We start from the raw sequence: 23,025 nt of genomic DNA, 5'->3' as shown, positions 1-23,025 counted from the left end.
CAAGGGCACGGAGTGATGGTAGCATCTTCTATTTCAGTCCATGTACGCTGATGAATCCACCTCATGTCTGTAGTGTAGTAGGTGGTGGGATTCAGGATGAGGAGCACACGCTTTTGATACAGTCACTTTTGATGTGCCATAAAATTCATATTCATAAATGAATTAATATAACTAACTCGGAGTTTATTCTCATTGTTTGTCTTGCTTGTCAAGGTTTAGATTATTACACAAATATACTTTTACAGATACAGATAACACAAAACAAAGAAACAAATTCATAACTGATTACATTTTTTAATGATAACTACATTTATGCAGCACTCAAGTCACTACTATTACCTATAATAAAGATTGTGTACACAAACAAACTTTTCAACCAAGACAATATACAATAAATAAAGATTCCTAAAAACCACTGACCATTTCAGGAAAACTTCACCATGAATCTTTAAAATATTTCTTTGAACAATCTCAAACACAAGAGATAATGTTCAATCACAGATTAGTGAGAAATCCCAGTCCCAGAATGCAATGCATTTAGTTAACAGTGTTGAAGGGATGTTAGCATGAAAGCTGAAGCTTTTGTTCATATCTCTCTCATCAGCTGTCATCTTTTTCCAACTCACGTTCTACATAGTCATTGGCAAAATTGAGAATATCTCTCAGTGCAATGAGGAGGAACAGGTCGATATCAGGATCTTGGGTGATGATTTCAGAGTAGTTATTCACAGGGTAGATGGCATTTAATGGGATGCCGACATTATTACTGCACTCATGAACCTGAGGAAATAAAGATCAGCAGGCATTATGTGGAGACGTGAGAATGAGATCATTAAGACATGTGAACCTGAACCTTGTGGGGACCTGCAAAATGGTTACAAGTGTCAGTATTGCTATACGAGTGGGGACATTGCTTGTGCTAAAAAGACACACACACACACACACACACACACACACACACACACACACAGATTACCTTATCTCGGATCTTCTTGCTATAATACATTTTCCTTAGATCCCCTTTAACCAGCTCACAGGCTTCATCCACCCTGGTCATCACAATGACCTGAGGGATTCCTATAAAATTAAAATGTAATAATTTAATTATCAAATAATTTTCAGGCTTGGTTTATTTTTAATTTCTGCTCCAATGAGACCCTGAACACTTACCAAGATAATTGTGTATGGACTACAAATTGGTTAGAGATTGGTGATGTGGTGAAGAAACAACTATTTTTGTTTGTTTGTTTGTTTGTTTGTTTGTGTTTGTTTGTTTGTTTGTTTGTTTGTTTGTTTGTTTGTTTGTTTGTTTGTTTTAGCGTTGGAACAAGAGCTTCATTTGCAGTGGCTCCACAGCATTGAACGTAACTATAAATGGATAAACACTATGACACATTGTTATTGAAATGTTATTGTTTCAATAATAAGAGCTAATTCGCAGTGACTTGTAAACGGATTCATAAATGTGTGTAAACTTAGATATGGTATATAAAGTTTCCTAAAAGAATGTCAGAGGCAGGCTGCCCTGGCCCTGATGCGCCACCAGAGGGAGCCAAAGAGCTGCTTCTTGGATGTTAGTGGCAACTGGCTCCATCAGTAAGGGCTGCTGACAGGTTGCTCAAATTTTACCCCTTTTCCACCAACAGGGAACAGGTTCTGCTCTGGTTCATGCACCACATTTTGACCCATTTAGAGTATTGCAACCAAAACCAAAAAAATTAATTGGTTCAGAACCTGCAAAGTTGGTTCCCAGCTGAAACCAAAATGCAGCTGGTTTTTCCAGCACAAACTAGAACGACATCAGTGGGCATGTCATTAGTTTGGAGAGGAAGTAGAGCACAACAATGGAGAATGCAATGGAAAAGGATACATTACATGAATGGCATTCTTATCGAGAGCAACATACAACATCCCCAGAGCAGCCTGGGGAGCAGTTGTGGATTAGGTGCCTTGCTCAAGGGCACTTCAGTCATTCCTGCTGGTCCAGGGAATCAAACCTTTTATTCCCAAAGCTGCTTCTCTATCCATTAGGCCATGGCTTCCCCCATGACGCTTCTTCATTTAAAAAAATGGAATGAAAATACTTGTCTGCAATAACTGAACAAAAGCTTGTAGGTAATCAATGTGCTCCACTATCTTGCTGTCACTGTTTACTCCCGCTGTGCCCTCCGTTCATGATACTTCCTTGATTACGTTTCCACTCAAAACTGGTGAAATTGTGGGCTAGTCTGCTCGCAGGCACCAAGATACAAAGAATCCTGAATGGAACTGGTTGAAGAACCCATTTCCTGTTGGTCTAAAAGAGGTATCTGGGTGCAAGACTAAGCCTGTATTGGTATTTTGAAAATTAGAGTTCTATTCTAGTCCTTTCCTTGGCGCTATGTTGGCCTCGCCTTATTAACCGACCCACTCTCTCAAGGCTTCGGCTCTTTTTTCCTGGTTAAATTTTTGTAACGAGTAGTCAAAGGTTTGTCCCCTAATTATCTGGGGTGGGTTTCCCAAAAGGCTCTTAAGGCCAAGAGTGTCTTTAATTACCTCTTAAGATCCATTGTCAAGCTAACGTGGTTTTCCCAAACAACACTGTAGCCCAAGTGGTCCTTTAGTTTGCTCTGAATTTATGAGAGACCCAGATCACTCATTCAAAACAAAAAGCAACTTCCTCACAGCCAAATACATAGACTGTGCATGCGCCTCCAAGGGACTCTCACAATCAATGGGGGAAACTGGTTCAATTATTTTTTCTTGTACACTGCAAGTACATCAATTTTTAAAATAAATACACACAAAATATTATGAATATATTTCAATATGTTATGGAATTACGTATGGATATCATAATGTCACATTGATATCACCACATTTTCATCAAATTTAACTCCATTAGGCGAGTGATTCTCTCATTTAGTGTCATAAATGCGACAAATTTCTGCATGTCTAATATTGTGTGTGTGTGTTTGTGTGTGTGTGTGTGTGAGCACAAGCACCTGTGCGCAAGCGAGAGAGAGAGGTTTTGATGTGTGTACCTAAAGAGGTTGAATTTACCTCTCTCTCTTTTCTATCTATCTATCTATCTATCTATCTATCTATCTATCTATCTATCTATCTATCTAAAAGGAGGTCAATTCAACCTCTTTAGGTACACACAGATCAAAACACCTCTCTCTCTCCCTCTCTCTCTCTGTTCGAGCACATACAGTATAAGGAAGAACATTGCTACCTTTGCATTGTGGATAACAGTTGAAATAATCCTGACTGTATGTTTGCTGTATGTTTGAGTAACTGTGAAATAAGTGGGCACGGGGAACACATTTACTTAATTATTTATTATTATTTGTTGAGTCTTTCATGTGAATGTATATTCATTTAATTAAAAAAACATGCTTGGAATAAAAAAAATATTGTCCAAAAATGTAAAAATGTTTCGCTTATTAATTACCACATTATGTACAGTAGATATAAAGAGTGTACACACCCCGTTAAAATGAGAGTTTTTTTTCTGATGTAAAAAAATGAGATTATGATAAATACAGTAATTTCAAAACTTTTCCCACCTTCAATGTGACCTATAACTTGTACAATACAATTGAAAAACAAACAAATCTATTAGGGGAAAACAAATTTTTTTTTTTAAATGTACAATAAGCTGGTTGCATAAGTGTGCACACCCTTAAACTAATACTTTGTTGAAGCACCTTTTGATTTAATTACAGCATTCAGTCTTTTTGGGTCGGAGTCGATCAGCCTGCCACATCTAGACTTGGCAATATTTGCCCACTCTTCCTTGCAAAAGCGCTCCAAATCTGTCAGTCTCTTGTGCACAGCCCTCTTCAGGTCACCCCACAGATTTTCAATTGGATTTAGGTCTGGGCTCTGGGTGGGCCATTCCAAAACTTTTTTGGGGGTCATTGTCATGCTGAAAGATGAAATTACTCTTCATCTTCAGCGTTCTAGCAGACACCTGAAGGTTTTGGGCCAAAACTGACTGGTATTTAGAACTGTTCATAATTCCCTCCACCTTGACTAAAGCCCCTGTTCCAGCTGAAGAAAAACAACCCCAAAACATGATGCTGCCACCACCATGCTTCACCGTGGGTATGGTGTTCTTTTGGTGATGTGCTTCATTGTTTTTGCGCCAAACAAACCTTTTGGAATTGTTGCCAAAAAGTTCAACCTTGGTTTCATCAGACCATAACATTTTCCCACATGCTTTTAGGAGAGTTGATGTATTTTTTTGCAAAATTTAGCCGGGCCTGGATGTTTTTCTTTGACCCTACATCATAGTCCAGACATTTGGAGAATACGGGAGATTGTTGTTACATGTAGTACACAACCAGTACTTGCCAGAAATTCCTGCAGCTCCTTCAGTGTTGCTGTAGGCCTCTTGGCAGCCTCCCTGACCAGTTTTTGTCATCTTTTCATCAATTTTGGGGGGACCTCCAGTTCTCGGTAATGTCACTGTTGTCCCATATTTTCTCCACTTCTTGATGACTGTCTTCACTGTGCTCCATGGTATATCTAATGCCATGGAGATGTTTTTGTCCCCTTCTCCTGACTGATACCTTTCAACAATGAGATCCCTTTGACGCTCTATAAGCTCTCTGTGAACCCTGGCTTTTGCTGGAGGAGCAACTGAGTAAATGTCTGAACTTTATTTGGGGTTAATCAGAGTAATTTTAATTGATGGGAGGTGTGAACCCAAAAAGACTGAATGCTGTAATTAAATCAAAAGGTGTTTCAACAAAGTATTAGTTTAAGGGTGTGCACACTTATGCAACCAGCTTATTGTACATTTTTTTTTTATTTTTCATGTTTGTTTTTCAATTGAATTGTACAGGTTATGGGTCACATTAAAGGTGAGAAAAGTTTTGAAATTATTTATCATGGTCTCATTTTTTTACATCAGAAAAATCTATCATTTTAATGGGGTGTGTACACTTTTTATTTCCACTGTATGTAATGCTTAATGACAATACAATATTTTAACATTTTAAACACTTTGTTTTTTGTTTTGTTTTGTAAAAAATGAATGCCATGTGACCTCGTTGACTGGATTTAGCAATTACTAATGCCTATATCGGGGACGCCCATTGCAAAGACACGCTTCATAATATTGCTATTAAAACTAGACGACGTTTTGATTTCATAAAATCAGTTAAATTTAGTTCCCTCTGAAATTTGGTCATTGTGATATGTTTATTTTTGTAATATCTAAAAAATATATATATAAACAAACCAAACAGGCCATTCTGTGACTGGGAAGTTGTTTAATTTGAGGGGATTCTCTAGCAAATAATGTACATGAAATCACTTCCTTTGCACAGTCAAGCAGACAGAGGAAGTCCTATGCACATGTGCAGGTTTATCTTAGTTGTCGTCTTCTTCTTTTGGGTTTTATGGCAGCTGGCATCCACAGTGTTGCATTACTGCCATCTACAGGTTTACCTTGACCGTGCACTAACAGTTATATCCTTCTGTTGCTAAACGAACAGCTGATCACACCGAGGTGCTCGCTGACTGCCAATATTTATTAGTTTGGTCCTGCGTTTCTTTTCCTTCGCAACATAATGTCTTTTCTTCTCGCTTTCCATTACTGTCATCGGTCTTTCACGTTTTATTCATGCCCTCCATTTTCCTCTCCTGTTTCAAATTTGTATCCCACAATGCCTTTCACGAACGGGAAAAGCCCACCACGTGATGCATGACATAGTATCTTGAATTGCATCATGGTAAAGCAGGAAAATTGTTCGATTTTAAAAAAACTCATAAAATTGGAAGTCTGTGATTTGAATTCAGTAGCTTTCAGGCCATTAAACAAAAATAATTGGGTGTCAGGGAAAATTCTTTTTATGACCTAAACTTGAGAAATCTGAAAGGCAGTCGACCTTTAAGACTCCTTACGAGTGAGTTCGGGAAAACCACATACAGAGACAACGTTCATTGCTTAAGAGGGTTGCCCAACTTTCTCTTTAGCCCTAAAGAGCAATGTTATTGGGAAACCTACCCCTGATCCGCACTTGGGTCCTACCTCTTGAGTATTGGTTGTGGCTCATTTGGCTTTCCCAGGTTTTGTAACAGTCAGAGATAAAGCTGTCTGAAAAAATGTTATACTTTAGATTTATCTGGTAACATGAAAGACTGTGGGGTTTGTTTTCCTATTTAACTTGAAAATAGGAGCTAAGTTGTTTCATGGATGTTCTGAAACCAGTTAAACAGTTTAATGTACTCTTTCATTGATAAAAAAAAATTGTAGTCATTTGAAAATTGTTGTCTAATAAAACACTTTGGCTAGTTCATTCAAAAATGAAAGTAATGTTTTTTCTGTTTTCTTTTCTTTTCAGTATCTTATCTACTAGTGGCCATTAAAACCCCATATCTGTTGCTTACACTGGTTTCCAGCTGACTTAACTGCTCTGCCCTGCCTCCAGTTCCCAGCACGAATTAATAACACTTACAAGTTTGAATAATAATAATCAGTAATGGGTAAGCTTAAGCAGAAAAAAATTACCAAAATGAATAAATAATTTATTTTACCATGCAGGCTAGCACTCTCCCTAACATGGTCCATTTTGTCAAGGACCTTGGATTCCAACCTTGAGACCGAGTCTGCAGGCAGAACACACACCAGACAGTGAACCTTATCACCCAAAGTTGGGTTCTTTTTGTAATGCGGGTCATCATCAGCTATGGTTACCCCAGGATTAAACTAGAACAGAAAAAAACAATTATTCATGAATTATAAATTTTAAATTAAACCCGTTTATCCACAAGCAAGATTTCGCACATTTAATTAACTTTAGTCTTTGATCATGAAAGATTAATCCTCACTGATTATTTTGTTTAGATTTATAATATGTATGGAATAATACATACAAAACGTATAGTTCTACAAAATGAATGCATGAGGAGTGTGGTGCTTGATACAGAGTGACAAAGTTTGATCTTGTGATCTTTTCTCAAATGCTAGAAATAATAGAATGCACCGGTACTTACACTGTACTCATCTGAAATGTGTCCCTTAAACACACGGATGATGTCATCATGTTTTATTCCTTCTTGTGCTTCAATCCCCATGATGTCAACAATCTCCAGCGGATAATGCTCTCCTCTGCCCATCTTCAGCTTGTGTATGTTCATCTAAATTACAGTCAAATATGGTTAGAAAAATCATCTTCAAAGGTAACATACCCCTTTTCCACAGCTCCCTGAGGTCTCAATGAAATGTCTGTGACATAGTTGGGTCAAAATACCACAAGAGTAAAGCACCACTGCGCCTTCTCACTCTGTCTAGCAGCCCTGAGGTAGGTTTCCTGATAACGTTGCCCTTTAGGGCTAAAGAGAGAGTTGAGAGACTTTCTGAAGCAATGAATGTTGTCTCTGTATGTGGTTTTCCCAAACTCTCTCGTAAGGAGTCTAAAGAGCAACAGGATGAAGAGCGTCTTTGCAATGCACATCCCCGATATAGGCATTGCTAAATCCAGTCAATGAGGTCACATGGCATTAGTTTTTTACCCCCCAAAAAAATGAAATATAAAATGTTTAAAATATGTTAATATATTGTATCATCATTAAGGTCATTAATAATCAAAAATAGAGTGATGGCTACAATTATCGACAGTTCATAATTATCGACACCTTTTCAGATTTACCAATAAAAAACAAATTTACCGAGGTGAGTTTCAGTTACAACAGTTATTATTGGTTAATTAATCAACCAGAAGACCCCCTCCCCCTCGCCCTTTCATCTTGTCATCTGATGACACAGCTCATTACCTGAGATGGAATTTTTTCAGGACAATCAGCAATTTGAGGAAAACCTGGATGTTATCATCACAGGTAAGCATGGTGGAAAGCTCATGAACATGTTTTTACTGATCAAATTCACCGATATTTCATGATCTCCTTGTCAAAACCTACTTTGTTTCTTACTCTTTCATTTGACAGTTGCCATTTTGTATATAAACGTGCATTTGAGAAGTCACATGAGGTGTCAATAATAGTGATCACTTTCACCGGTGTCCACCATTATTGACACCATGTGGAATTAAGTGACATTTACAACTGTTATGTATCGATTTTTGTGTAACATTGAAGTACACAAGGTACTTTAAAAAAATAAAAGTGCTGTGATTTATAATATTTTTTCTGATTCATAACAGAATGGAATATTTATAGAGTATTTGGAATCCTACTGCAATAAATAGAATTAGACCAGAATTAAATTCCTCTTGTCAGTAATGGCATTGAGAGTGACAGCTCGGAACAGACTACTAACATGGCTTCTCAAAACTACAATGCCCAAGAACCACAGTGCCCTCTATCGCCTGCTTATTAATTACATCTGTCTCTCCTTTACTAATCATCAGTCCTGTTACTTAAGCCTCTCTCACAGGCTCCCTAGTTGTGAAGTATCATTCAGTGTTTACTCCTGGCATACCAAGCTGTTTACCTTCTGCATGCGCTCTAGTTATTTTGACCCTTGTTCTCATTTTCTCTACTATGTTCTCTAGTCCTGTCTTCATTGCTCTGTTTGCTGATTGACCGACCCTTGCCTGTTCTTTGACTACGATTCTCGTCCAGTGTTTTGGCTTCATTCCCAGTTTGCTTCTCCCACGCTTCCCTGTACCTACATCCATAAGTGCATACATCCATAAGTTTGTCAAAGCGGAAAAGAGCAAATTCCACCAGAGCTCTGTCTCATTTCTGGGGTTCATCATCTCCCCAGCTAGGATCCAGATGGACCCCCTCAAGCTTGAGGCAGTCGCAGACTGGCCTACCCCATCCTCACAACGAGAGCTCCAGCATTTCCTTGGATTCGCTAACTTCTACAGGCGCTTCATCCACGACTTCAGCATGGTGTCCGGACCTCTCACTGCCTTGACCTCGATTAAGACCTTGTTCAAGTGGGGGGAGGAAGCAGAGAAAGCCTTCTCCATGCTCAAGCACAAGTTCACCACAGCACCCATTCTCACCATACCTGATCTGACCAAACAGTTCATTGTGGAGGTCGATGCTTCCGAGTCCAGGGTTGGAGCCATTCTCTCCCAGAGGGCCAGCAATAACAAGGTCCACCCCTGCGTTTCTTCTCTCACCCGCTGTCCTCTGCTGAACGTAATTACAACATCGGCGACAGAGAGTTGTTGGCCATCAAGCTAGCCTTGGAGGAGTGGAGGCACTGGCTTGAGGGGTCGGAACTCCCCTTCCTAGTCTGGACCGACCATAAAAACCTGGAGTACCTCAAGTCTGCCAAACGTCTCAATTCCCATCAAGCCCGTTGGTCTCTCTTCTTCTCCCGGTTCAACTTCACGCTCTCCTACCGACAAGGCTCCAAGAACGGCAAACCCGATGCCCTGTCCAGGATGTTCTCCTCCCACCAAGAGGAGTCCAAGCCACCCAAGACCATCCTTCCTCCACACTGCCTGGTGGGAGCTGCCATTCTAGAGGTTGAGACGCTTGTGCAGAAGGCCCTGGAGCAGGACCCTGGTGAAGGTAACTCAAGCAACATACCACCTAATCATCTGTTTGTTCCCTGTTCTGTGCAAACCCAGGTGCTGCAGTGGGGTCATGGCTCCAAGTTGGCTTGTCACCCAGGAGCTGCTCGAACCCTGCCGCTTGTCCAACAGCGCTTCTGGTGGCCATCCATCAAGGAAGACATCCAGGAGTTCATGGCAGCCTGCGACACATGTGCCCAGAACAAGACAGCCAATCAACCCCCTGCCAGCTTGCTAAGACCCCTCCTGATTCCTCATCGACCCTGGTCTCATATCGCCCTGGACTTCATCACAGGACTCCCCAACTCAGGTGGCAATACATGCATCCTCACTGTCATTGACCATTTTTCCAAGACCGTTCATTTCATTCCTCTGCCCAAGCTCCCCTCAGCCAAAGAGACCGCAGAACTACTCATCCACCATGTTTTCCGCCTACATGGTCTGCCTACCGACACAGTTTCTGACTGGGGTCCTCAGTTCACTGCACAGTTCTGGAGAGCCTTCTGCAAACTCATCAGGGCCACCTGTAGTCTCTCCTCAGGCTTCCACCCACAGACCAACGGCCAGGCAGAATGGGCTAACCAGGCTTTGGAGGTTGCACTCAGGTGCATGGCATCCAGGGATGCCAGTTCTTGGAGCAAGTGCCTACCTTGGATCGAATACTCACATAACACACTCCCTTCCTCTGCCACAGGTCTCTCTCCATTCCAGTGCTCACTTGGGTACCAACCACCACTGTTCAGGTGGAGGAGGTTGCCGTACCCTCAGCCCAGATCTTCATATGCCACTGCAGGAGGACGTGGGCAATGGCCCGGAGAAGACTCATTCACTCCACCCTAGCATCCAAGAGGCAGGTTGACAAATGCCGCTCTAAGGCACCCACCTACCAGGTGGAGCAACGAGTCATGCTCTCCACATGCCACCTGCCACTCAGAACCGTCTCCCGCAAGCTGGCTCCCAGGTACCTAGGACCTTTCCTCATCAGCAAGGTAATCAATCCATGTTCCGTCAGACTGGCTTTACCACTCACCATGCGACATGTTCACCCCACCTTTCACATATCACAGCTTAAACCCCTGGTCTCCAGTCCTTTGCCGTTTCTGTGCCTTTATTGTGTTTCATGGTTTTTGCTCAAGCTATTTTTCTAGTTCATGGTTTTTGCACTTAGGGTTTTTTCTTGTTTATGTTTTATTTTTGCTCTAGCCTTTTTGTCCTTGTCTGTCTCGTGTTTTTGTCAAGTTTTTTTGTCTCTTTTTACCTGGACTATTTTTGCCATTTGTTTTTGTCCCATTTTTGCCACGCCCTTTTCCCTAGATTAAAGCACCTTATTTATTGGATTACTGTCTGTGTTCTGCTTGTGGATCCTTATCTTTCCACACCTTCACCTCCCCTAACAGTTTACCTGCATTCAGATTAATACATGTAACTTGTATGGTGTGTTTAAGTTAGCGGTATAAGATTATTTAATTTGCTTCAGAATGTGATTGTCTCAGTTCATCTGATTATTTAATTAGCCTTTTGAATGAATGAATGAATGAATGAATGAATGAATGAAGCCTTTATTGTCACTGGTTACGAGTACCAGTGAAATTGGCCATCAACCCATCCGTACATATACACATACATACAATTGACAGAGGGGGAGTAGACAGGACAGGAAGACAGGGATGAAAAATACAGAGTAACATGAGGGGAGGGGAGGAGAAAAAAAGCAACCCCCACACTATGCTCCTGGGGAGTACAGTGTGGGAACATTAAAAAACACCTCAGCACATAAGCACAAAATAACACAGTACACTTTACAACATGAAAACTCAGGACTTGAGGGGGCAGAGGTATAGGTAACCCAGCGCAAACAAGCAGTCCGGTCCTGCAGCCATGACGGCGCTTACCCGCTTGTCACACTGGGGGTAAAAAGCAGCGACCATGGGAAGTGGGGGAAGGAAGGCAAGAGCGTCTCACTGCAGTGATCTTCAGGGGAGTTGTTGTTCCAGCAATGGCCTTGGCCAAGGCCAGTGCTGTCTGAGGGAGCCGAAAGCAGATAAGATTGGGATTGTTTGGTCTTGGGGCGAGTAGACGCATTCTTTTACATGACTAGGCTGTTTGTCCATTCTGGTCTCCGAATTGATCCATTTTCCTTTGCAAAGCCAAAAGCTTCTCCATGATGTTATCCATGTTGCGCTTCAAGTTCTGAATGGCCACAGTCTGAGTGCTGACAGCTCTGCCCACCGCTTCAATCATGTTGGGCAGCTTTATGGGGCTTTGGACAGCTGTCACCATTTTCTGATTTCCTCGATAAACCAGGGCAATGCCTAATCCAATCAGCAAAAGTCCTGTAATCATGGTTCCGAATAGGTAGATGTCTTCAATGTCCTCCACAGAAAGAACCGCCAGGCACACGACCCGCCACCTCTCCCACGTGTCCATCGTGTAGCATGCTGCGAACGTTCTGGCAGGACAGGCTGGTTCCCCCGAACCCAGGCTTCTCGTCAAGAAAATTGTGTCAATTGCATGAAGAGACCAGTTTATCAATTCCATGATTTTTAGTTTGAAGAGCAGTGCGGAGAGAGTCTCTCAAAAGTATAGACAATAGACAGACGAGACAGAGAAGCAGAAGCAGGGAAGATAAGGGAAGGAGAGGCAGAGAAATGTGACTGCCTTCCGTGAGAGCATGGAGAAAGAGAAGAAAGAGATGTTTTATCAGTGAAAATGCATGCACGTACATGTATGTTGCTTAAGTTATAACACCTATCCTGTTTTAATGAAAGTCAACCCACAATCAGTGAAGTCAAATCAGTCTTAGTTGAGCAAGTCAGTAACGGTATTTCATACTTTAACCATAAGTTATTTATATGACTTTGGTTTATAGCTGTAAAAGGCCTCGGTCTTAAAACCGGTTACCGCTGTGACATCATGCGCTCAGGGCTGGCTGGCTCAGCGGGGCAGCTCAAATGCCAACTTTGCGGTCGATTTTAACTCTCAAAAAATATATATATATTTTTTATTCCCATTTATGCAGCATACAAGAGTCAAGGATGGAGATACTATCCACTCAGAAATTTATTTAAAAATAAAGGCTCTGCGTATCTGCTTTAAGGGGCTTTCAGGAAACTCACCCCTGTTCAATTTGAGTGCCTGTTCATTTAAATGATAATGAGCCACTGCTCACCCCACCCCGTCTTCTGCCAGCACTTTTTTCATGAATATTCATTCGCAAAGGCAGTTATCTGGTGATAATCAAATAAGCGGGCACAGGGGCGGACTGGCAATCTGTGTGTTCTGGAAAAGTCCAGAATGGCTGTCCGGTCTACGGCAGTCAGCCCTGTTCAATAACCAAAATTTTCAGTCTATCAACTAACAACAGGTGGCGCTAAGATGATAATTTATCCGTCAATCATTATTCCATAGGCCTAAAAGCCAACAAAGAAGAGTAACGTTAGTGTCTGTCAACAGAAAGATGGCAAGCAGAAAACGTAAGGAGAAAGGTGGATGGGAAAAGTTAAAACAAAAGAAAGTGAAGTCACTTGAAGAAGATGCTTCAAAATGTAGAAAGCTCACAGAGCTTTTTGGCAGCAGTGCAACTGCAAGCAGCAGCAGTAACGTTCATGTCACGTTATCACTGAGCGAGACTGAGAACCAGGTGGACATCCAACCTGACCAACTACATGCTGCTGATGATAGTCATGATGAGGGGCAGGCAGCTGAGGGAATTTCACCGGAGGAGGAGGTACCGGTAAGTGACAATGACATAAAACCATAGCATAAAACAGGTTACGTAAAGGCCACTCATAGACCCCTCTCATAGTAGGCCAATCTTCTATTGACTGGATTTGCGGTGTGATGATGAGAAATATGTGGTTTATTGCTGTCAAAACAAACAAACTACAAAGCAAGCCAATTATAAATAGCAGGGGCGATTCTAGCATCTGATCTTTGGGGGTGCTTAGCCCCCAGAGCTGAGAGAGGCACCTGGCTTGAACGACAGTGTTTCCACGTTTATTCCGCATTTAGACTAGACTTAACTAGACAAGAAGACTAGATTAGACAAGACTAGACTTATGCAATGTTTTAACAGAAGATGACCCAATAAACTATGATATCTACACATTTACAACCACTGACACAAATATTTACGTTATATTTTTAACTAAACAAGACCTACTACTGCATTTGTAATGTTGGAGCTATTCATTTTGAACAGTGGTAATTGTTAATTAATGTGTTATTGTGTATTGGGTAATAATAGTGTGTATTATTATGATTTTACATTAGTTTACATTAGTTTATATTTTTTGTTATATTTGTTATATTTTGGTAGTGTTCTTTTGATAGTCATTTGTTTGGATTTGTTTGGATTGGTTTGGATTTGTGAATGATAAGCAAACGTAAACGCTATGTTACATTAAATAAAATTGACTAACATACGGTGGTCTAGCACCGTAGCACTTGTACAGCTCTGCACAAAAGTATCTTGATATGGATGATAAATGTCGTTTTTATCATTCTGTTCATAGACCAGGGAACATCAATATTGCATTATGCATATTATTGTGTTGTGTTTAACAATTGTAATAGATAGGCAAGCACAAATGGCCGCGATTTCACATGTTCACCTCTGCATAATTCATGCAGATTAGGCTCTTTACGTTCAAGAGAACCAAAGCTCTAGCCTATCGTTAACCAAAAGTTTGAGGGGGAGAAGTGTTTTCCATTTTGGCACTATTTATTGTTGTCTTCTCTTTTGTGGTGCGTGGTGGAATGTCTGTGGAATAGGCTACAAATGTTGTTTGAAGGATGATTGGTTGAATGGTATCATAACTAATCACAGCAGCATTGCATTGTGTAATTTGTTAATAGCCTAATTTTAGATCCGTTTGTCAGGCTTACCTACCAAAAAATCAGCATCTCATCTCATCTCATCATCTCTAGCCGCTTTATCCTTCTACAGGGTCACAGGCAAGCTGGAGCCTATCCCAGCTGACTACGGGCGAAAGGCGGGGTACACCCTGGACAAGTCGCCAGGTCATCACAGGGCTGACACAGAGACACAGACAACCATTCACAGTCACACCTATGGTCAATTTAGAGTCACCAGTTAACCTAACCTGCATGTCTTTGGACTGTGGGGGAAACCGGAGCACCCGGAGGAAACCCATGCGGACACGGGGAGAACATGCAAACTCCACACAGAAAGGCCCTTGCCGGCCACGGGGCTCGAACCCAGGACCTTCTTGCTGTGAGGCGACAGCGCTAACCACTACACCACCGTGCCGCCCAAAAATCAGCATAATATTAAAATTATAAAATGTGTCAAGCAGGCTAATTCTTACACAGAATAGACCTAAAAGGCTAAAAATGTAATTGGGATTTAGGAAAAACCTCCAAATCTGTTTTATTCTTCTTGTCTGTAGCCTAGGTATCAAATGCTATGTTTATCCAAACTTTTGGCTGTTTTTTAAAAATAGAATTTTGAGGTATAAGTACAGGTTTAAAGGCTGTCATTCCAAATAATACTATTAAACAAATGTTACTCAAGCATATGTCAGTGCACAGTGTGAAGGGTTTTCCTAGATGCGATTGCATAGTTTAGATATAATCAACAATAGCATTAGCATCCAACTTCATCTTTTCAATTGTTTGTTTATTCAGGTTAAAGATAGTGGCAGCTCAAAAGGTGACCGGGAGAGTCCAGGAAAGTGCCAGAATGAGGGATCAGTGCCCCGATATTTCAGCCGCCCCAGTTCAGACAGTTATAGCCTGGTGCAGTTTTTTCAGTTACCACCCCCAGCAAAAGCCCAAAAACCTGTTCATCTGTAAATGGGTTTTGTTATGACAAAAAAAAAATGTTATGAAAATAGTTCATCTGTGTGGGTTTATGACAGACAATATACCACTATAGCACTTTACTACTGTATAACACTATAGTATACTATCCCTTAGCAAAAAGTAGTATACTTAAAGTACATTTTATTAAGTATGCTTCAGTATAAGTATAGCAAGTATACTACAGACCATGTACTTTTAGTGTACTAGAAAGTATACAAATTTAATACTTTTTCGGACTAAATTGGAACATTTCAAGTTTATAAAAGTATACTTTAAAGTTCATTTTAAGTTTGCAAAAGTACACTTTAAAGTATACAACAAGTACACTCATCTATATACTATCGATGTACTTGGTATATCCCTCTCGTATGCTTAAAATATACCACAAGTACACTTATCGATATACTGCCATTGTACTCGTTATATACTTCGAGTCCCTATTTTTAGTTTATTATTGTATACTTTAAGTATACTGTTATAAACATTGGTTATTTCACTAGTTTACTTTTTATACTTTAAGTTTGCTTGGCATATTACTTGTAGCTTACTATTTATATACTGGAAATAAACTCCTTAAAGTATTCTTAAAGTTTACTCATACTGTATGTACACAAGAGTGTGATGCATTTACAAAATCACAAGACAGAATGTTGAAAACAAGTTTGATATATTTTCAAACGTTTTAAACATTTCAAAAACAAAGACCTATGAAATCAAGTTCTTACTGGAGAAAATGAAAGGAAAAAGTGCACATTTGCATGTAAAAATGTAAACATAATTGTCTCTCCAAGATCAAGTCCTTATTTGTAAAAAGTGGTAAAGCAAAACTTGTGCATATGCTTGTAAAAATGTAAACATAGCGTCTTCAACTGAGAACTAAAGTCCTTCCTTGTCAAAAAAGGTAAAAGAAAAGTGCACACCTCATCTCTCAATCTCTAGCCGCTTTATCCTGTTCTACAGGGTCGCAGGCAAGCTGGAGCCTATCCCAGCTGACTACGGGCGAAAGGCGGGGTACACCCTGGACAAGTCGCCAGGTCATCACAGGGCTGACACATACACACAGACAACCATTCACACTCACACCTACGGTCAATTTAGAGTCACCAGTTAACCTAACCTGCATGTCTTTGGACTGTGGGGGAAACCGGAGCACCCAGAGGAAACCCACGCGGACACGGGGAGAACACGCAAACTCCGCACAGAAAGGCCCTCGCCGGTCACGGGGCTTGAACCCAGACCTTGCTGTGAGGCGACAGCGCTAACCACTACACCACCGAGTGCACACCTTTGGAACCAAAAATAAATAACTAGATAGAAACAAAATCTGTACTTTTATGATCAGACAGGCCTGTATGTAAAGATTCACAAATCAATGTACAAAGTACTTTCTTATATGTTGTTAAAAAAACCTGAAACTGTTAATGCTGTCTGGCCTGACATGATCAAAACAAAATGTGTTCTTGTTGAAACAGGTGACGCTATGTACATAACACCAAATTGCCAAACCCTTATGAAAGGGACTAGCTTGATCAATAAAGTCAAGTCAAAAGTTTTTCTGTTTTTGTGTATGATTTTAAGGTACATAAAGATAATGCAATTGAGCACACATACTATATACTGCAAAGTTTTAAACTCCAGCATTATATTATATTAATATATAAATTAAATGTTAAGCATGAGTCAATGACTTGACCTTATTATGCACTTGGAGCAAGATACACTAAGTATTAGTACTTTGTGGCAGAAAAACATAAAAAGTATACTAAAGTATAAGTTTTAGTATTAAACTATAAGTACCGTATAAGTCTTAGTATTAATGTACTTAGTCTTAGACTTTTGTTTATACTTTTCAGTATAAGCCAAGTATACTTCACTATACTATTCTTAAGAATATAGTTTATAAAAAGTCAACTTCAAGTATACTTCCTCAGTTTTAGTAAAAAAATAAGTATACTCATAGTACACTGGCGGCACGGTGGTGTAGTGGTTAGCGCTGTCACCTCACAGCAAGAAGGTCCTGGGTTCGAGCCCCGTGGCCGGCGAGGGCCTTTCTGTGTGGAGTTTGCATGTTCTCCCTGTGTCCGCGTGGGTTTCCTCCGGGTGCTCCGGTTTCCCCCACAGTCCAAAGACATGCAGGTTAGGTTAACTGGTGACTCTAAATTGACCGTAGGTGTGAATGTGAGTGTGAATGGTTGTCTGTGTCTATGTGTCAGCCCTGTGATGACCTGGCGACTTGTCCAGGGTGTACCCCGCCTTTCGCCCGTAGTCACCTGGGATAGGCTCCAGCTTGCCTGCGACCCTGTAGAAGGATAAAGCGGCTAGAGATAATGAGATGAGATGAGATGAGATAGTACACTTGAATAAACTTCTTTTTGCGAAGGGATAGTATAGTGGGCCTATTTGGGGGGAAAGTCCAGGGCCGTTTTTTGGTCCCAGTCTGTCCCTGAGTGGGCAGCATAAATCTAATTCTAATTAGCTCCACTTGTGACAAAGAAAAATTGTTTCCTTCTTCAGTTCACTTTTTTTTTCTTTCTTGCTTAAAGGCTGTTACTCAAGGACAATTCTCAACTTTCTACTCAACAAAATCTGGCAAACCTCTGAAATGGGCCATCATTTGGACTCAAGTCTCCAGCTCTGAATACAACCCTGTGAGGATTGTTTACATTCTGATTATGGCTCTGATAAAGAAGAAATGTGCCCAGATATGGAGGAAGAAGGGTCTAAAACAGAAGACAAGCATGGTCTAAAACATGGTCCAGACTACCAACCATCTTTTGAGGGAGAATCAGGACAGGAAGAAGATGCCACTGCTGAAGTGGAAGTCTATTATATTGTCTCTGTACCTCATAATTGATTGTTGCTTACTTTTTTTGTGAAGCTTTCTCCACTTTTTGTGGAGTTTTCCAGAGCGTTCATGGCATTGCGGCCTAAGAGGACTCTCTGAACTGAGTTGATGAAGGATGATTTCCCAGCTCCAATCGGTCCATACAACATAATTCTGAGGACCTCAGTGCTGGGCTTGAATTCTTTCACTTCCTGCAGTATTTCATCTTTTTCACTGTGAATCAGCAGAAAGAGTTTTGTGAAGACTTTGTAGACTACAAGTCTTTCCAGCACTAGCAGTACAATGTTACGCAGTTTGAACTGAGGTATGCTCAATATATTTGACAGGGGTGTGGGGTGGTGTCATGGTAAGTAACTGTTTATAGAATAAAATGATTTGAACATAAATTCTTACCAGACTGTTTTTCTCCATGGTTGCTGGAGCTCTTAATAAAATAAAAATAAATAGTTTAAATGTTACTCATTTTCTGGATCACAGAATGATACATTTTCAGTATCCTCATTCTTCTGGATAAAACAATATAGACCTTACTCTAGTTTATTTATATTTTAATGCCTTTTTGACTTAAGATTTAAAATGTTACTCATTCATTCTGCAGAGCATTGCACTGAATATATGAGGGAAAATATTATTAATAATAAGACAGATTGTTTATTCATTTTAGCTTCATGAGTCATTATACCAGTATGAGCAGTTATATAGCTTGTAAACTTATTTTTCCTTAAATAAATTTAATTTTCTGGTATTTTCTATTAGTAATAAGTAAATCATAAGCAATTCAACATTTTTCAATCTAGCTTCTTAAGGCACTGTATAGATTTTTTTTTTTTTAAATGACACATTGTTCCACACAAAAAAAGGGGGGAAAAGCACTTCAGTGTTTCTCAATCCTGGTTCTAAAGTACAACCACCCTGCACTTTTTGGTGTTTTCTCTCCTCTTAATCTCGAAATGCATACAATCATTTCCCAGCCCTTGTGATAACTATATTGCAATATACTAAAATAAATAAATGTAAAATTCTCATCTCATCTCATTATCTCTAGCCGCTTTATCCTGTTCTACAGGGTCGCAGGCAAGCTGCAGCCTATCCCAGCTGACTACGGGTGAAAGGCGGGGTACACCCTGGACAAGTCGCCAGGTCATCACAGGGCTGACACATAGACACAGACAACCATTCACACTCACACCTACGGTCAATTTAGAGTCACCAGTTAACCTAACCTGCATGTCTTTGGACTGTGGGGGAAATCGGAGCACCCGGAGGAAACCCACGCGGACACGGGGAGAACATGCAAACTCCGCACAGAAAGGCCCTCGCCGGCCACGGGGCTTGAACCCGGACCTTCTTGCTGTGAGGCGACAGCGCTAACCACTACACCACTGTGCCGCCCTAAATGTACAACCCCGATTCCAAAAAAGTTGGGACAAAGTACAAATTGTAAATAAAAACGGAATGCAATAATTTACAAATCTCAAAAACTGATATTGTATTCACAATAGAACATAGACAACATATCAAATGTCGAAAGTGAGACATTTTGAAATGTCATGCCAAATATTGGCTCATTTGAAATTTCATGACAGCAACACGTCTCAAAAAAGTTGGGACAGGGGCAATAAGAGGCTGGAAAAGTTAAAGGTACAAAAAAGGAACAGCTGGAGGACCAAATTGCAACTCATTAGGTCAATTGGCAATAGGTCATTAACATGACTGGGTATAAAAAGAGCATCTTGGAGTGGCAGCGGCTCTCAGAAGTAAAGATGGGAAGAGGATCACCAATCCCCCTAATTCTGTGCCGACAAATAGTGGAGCAATATCAGAAAGGAGTTCAACAATGTAAAATTGCAAGGAGTTTGAACATATCATCATCTACAGTGCATAATATCATCAAAAGATTTAGAGAATCTGGAAGAATCTCTGTGCGTAAGGGTCAAGGCCGGAAAACCATACTGGGTGCCCGTGATCTTCGGGCCCTTAGACGGCACTGCATCACATACAGGCATGCTTCTGTATTGGAAATCACAAAATGGGCTCAGGAATATTTCCAGAGAACATTATCTGTGAACACAATTCACCGTGCCATCCGCCGTTGCCAGCTAAAACTCTATAGTTCAAAGAAGAAGCCGTATCTAAACATGATCCAGAAGCGCAGACGTCTTCTCTGGGCCAAGGCTCATTTAAAATGGACTGTGGCAAAGTGGAAAACTGTTCTGTGGTCAGATGAATCAAAATTTGAAGTTCTTTTTGGAAATCAGGGACACCGTGTCATTCAGACTAAAGAGGAGAAGGACGACCCCAGTTGTTATCAGCACTCAGTTCAGAAGCCTGCATCTCTGATGGTATGGGGTTGCATTAGTGCGTGTGACATGGGCAGCTTACATATCTGGAAAGACACCATCAATGCTGAAAGGTATATCCAGGTTCTAGAGCCACATATGCTCCCATCCAGACGCCGTCTCTTTCAGGGAAGACCTTGCATTTTCCAACATGACAATGCCAAACCACATACTGCATCAATTACAGCATCATGGCTGCGTAGCGGTGGTGTAGTGGTTAGCGCTGTTGCCTCACAGCAAGAAGGTCCTGGGTTCGAGCCCTGGGGCCGGCAAGGGCCTTTCTGTGTGGAGTTTGCATGTTCTCCCCGTGTCCGCGTGGGTTTCCTCCGGGTGCTCCGGTTTCCCCCACAGTCCAAAGACATGCAGGTTAGGTTAACTGGTGACTCTAAATTGACCGTAGGTGTGAATGTGAGTGTGAATGGTTGTCTGTGTCTATGTGTCAGCCCTGTGATGACCTGGCGACTTGTCCAGGGTGTACCCCGCCTTTCGCCCGTAGTCAGCTGGGATAGGCTCCAGCTTGCCTGCGACCCTGTAGAAGGATAAAGCGGCTACAGATAATGAGATGAGATGAGATGGCTGCGTAGAAGAAGGGTCCGGGTACTGAACTGGCCAGCCTGCAGTCCAGATCTTTCACCCATAGAAAACATTTGGCGCATCATAAAACGGAAGATACGACAAGAAAGACCTAAGACAGTTGAGCAACTAGAATCCTACATTAGACAAGAATGGGTTAACATTCCTATCCCTAAACTTGAGCAACTTGTCTCCTCAGTCCCCAGACGTTTACAGACTGTTGTAAAGAGAAAAGGGGATGTCTCACAGTGGTAAACATGGCCTTGTCCCAACTTTTTTGAGATGTGTTGTTGTCATGAAATTTAAAATCACCTAATTTTTCTCTTTAAATGATACATTTTCTCAGTTTAAACATTTGATATGTCATCTATGTTCTATTCTGAATAAAATATGGAATTTTGAAACTTCCACATCATTGCATTCCGTTTTTATTTACAATTTGTACTTTGTCCCAACTTTTTTGGAATCGGGGTTCTAAAATTATATTACTAAATGTTGTGTGCATTTTTAATCACAGCACAACATATCAATGCATTCAGGTGAAAAAACGCTGTGTGAGTCTTACCAGCTGGTTCAGGAACTGGCAAAAACAAGTCTGGGACCAAAAAAATCACATTCTTTTTCAACAGTTTTAATTAAGCTAACTGCCACTGGCTACATTCCAAACAGGACACTAAATGGCAAACTTGTATGAAAATAGAACATATTTCGATCAGTTGAAAAAAGCTTTAAAATGTTTGTATAATTTGAGTAACATACTCCAGGACCAGGTTTATGAAACACCGATCTACTTCATTCTACTCTCATGCCCCCCTGTGCTGGTGTTTAGTTTTATTGTTGCACTCATATTTTTTTTTCATGAAAAAAAAAAACCTCTCAATCATCCTTAAAATATCAAACTCACCTGGTGAGGAAGGAGTCGGAGTGGATGATTGATTTCCCATTTCTGTGTAACATGTAGGTGACAAAGATGAAATAAAGACAAAGAATGTATGATAATTTGCCGCAACATACTTCTGTGGTATCATAAGAATACTTTAATTAGAAATATTTTGCTTCTAAAGTGTACTTGTTAATTATATTTACAGTATAAACTTTTCATTTAATATTGATATTGTGGGGGGGAAAAAAAAGACTCCATTACCTTGGGTGGTCGTACTGCTATTGAGAGTTTTTCAAATCTGGCTACAGTATGCCCTTGTTTGTGAAATAGTTTCACTTTCTGAATAACCTATAGCCAGCCCATTGTGTACGGAGCCCCTAAAGGGACATGTGAGCTACAGTGCTCAGCATAAATGAGTACACCCCCTTTGAAAAGTAACATTTTAAACAATATCTCAATGAACACAATTTCAAAAATGTTGACAAGACAAAGTTTAATATAACATCTGTTTAACTTATAATGTGAAAGTAAGGTTAATAATATAACTTAGATTACACATTTTTTCAGTTTTACTCAAATTAGGGTGGTGCAAAAATGAGTACACCCCACAACAAAAACTACTACATACTTTGTATGGCCTCTATAATTTTTAATGACAGCACCAAGTCTTCTAGGCATGGAACGAACAAGTTGGCGACATTTTGCAACATCAATCTTTTTCCATTCTTCAACAAGGACCACTTTTAGTGACTGGATGCTGGATGGAGAGTGATGCTCAACTTGTCTCTTCAGAATTCCCCATAGGTGTTCGATTAGGTTCAGATCAGGAGACATACTTGGCCACTGAATCACTTTCACCCTGTTCTTCAGAAATCCAACAGTGGCCTTAGATGTGTGTTTAGTCATGTTGGAAAAGTGCACGATGACCAAGGGCACGGAGTGATGGTAGCATCTTCTCTTTCAGTATGGAGCAATACGTCTGAGAATTCATGATGCCATCAATGAAATGCAGCTCCCTGACACCAGCAGCACTCATGCAGCCCCACATAAGGACACTGCCACCACCATGTT

General features: G+C 40.6%; 1 protein-coding gene across 1 annotated transcript; it reads right to left on the bottom strand.

Moving 5' to 3' along the window:
• Positions 1-348: 348 nt before the first annotated feature.
• Positions 349-22,283, bottom strand: LOC132865987 (interferon-induced protein 44-like). Its single transcript, XM_060898523.1, has 8 exons — positions 22,216-22,283; positions 21,976-22,017; positions 18,553-18,583; positions 18,180-18,372; positions 6,991-7,134; positions 6,532-6,703; positions 977-1,077; positions 349-780 (listed from the first exon to the last, which is right to left on the bottom strand). The coding sequence occupies exons 2-8, from the start codon at positions 22,013-22,015 to the stop codon at positions 601-603; spliced, it is 861 nt and encodes a 286-aa protein (XP_060754506.1). The 5' UTR covers positions 22,016-22,017; positions 22,216-22,283; the 3' UTR covers positions 349-600.
• Positions 22,284-23,025: the final 742 nt, after the last annotated feature.

This window comes from Neoarius graeffei, chromosome 18 (genome assembly GCF_027579695.1).
Source record: "Neoarius graeffei isolate fNeoGra1 chromosome 18, fNeoGra1.pri, whole genome shotgun sequence".
NCBI lineage: Eukaryota > Metazoa > Chordata > Actinopteri > Siluriformes > Ariidae > Neoarius > Neoarius graeffei.
The sequence above is the reverse complement of the archived record's forward strand: the minus strand, read 5'-3'. Positions and strand labels throughout refer to the sequence as shown.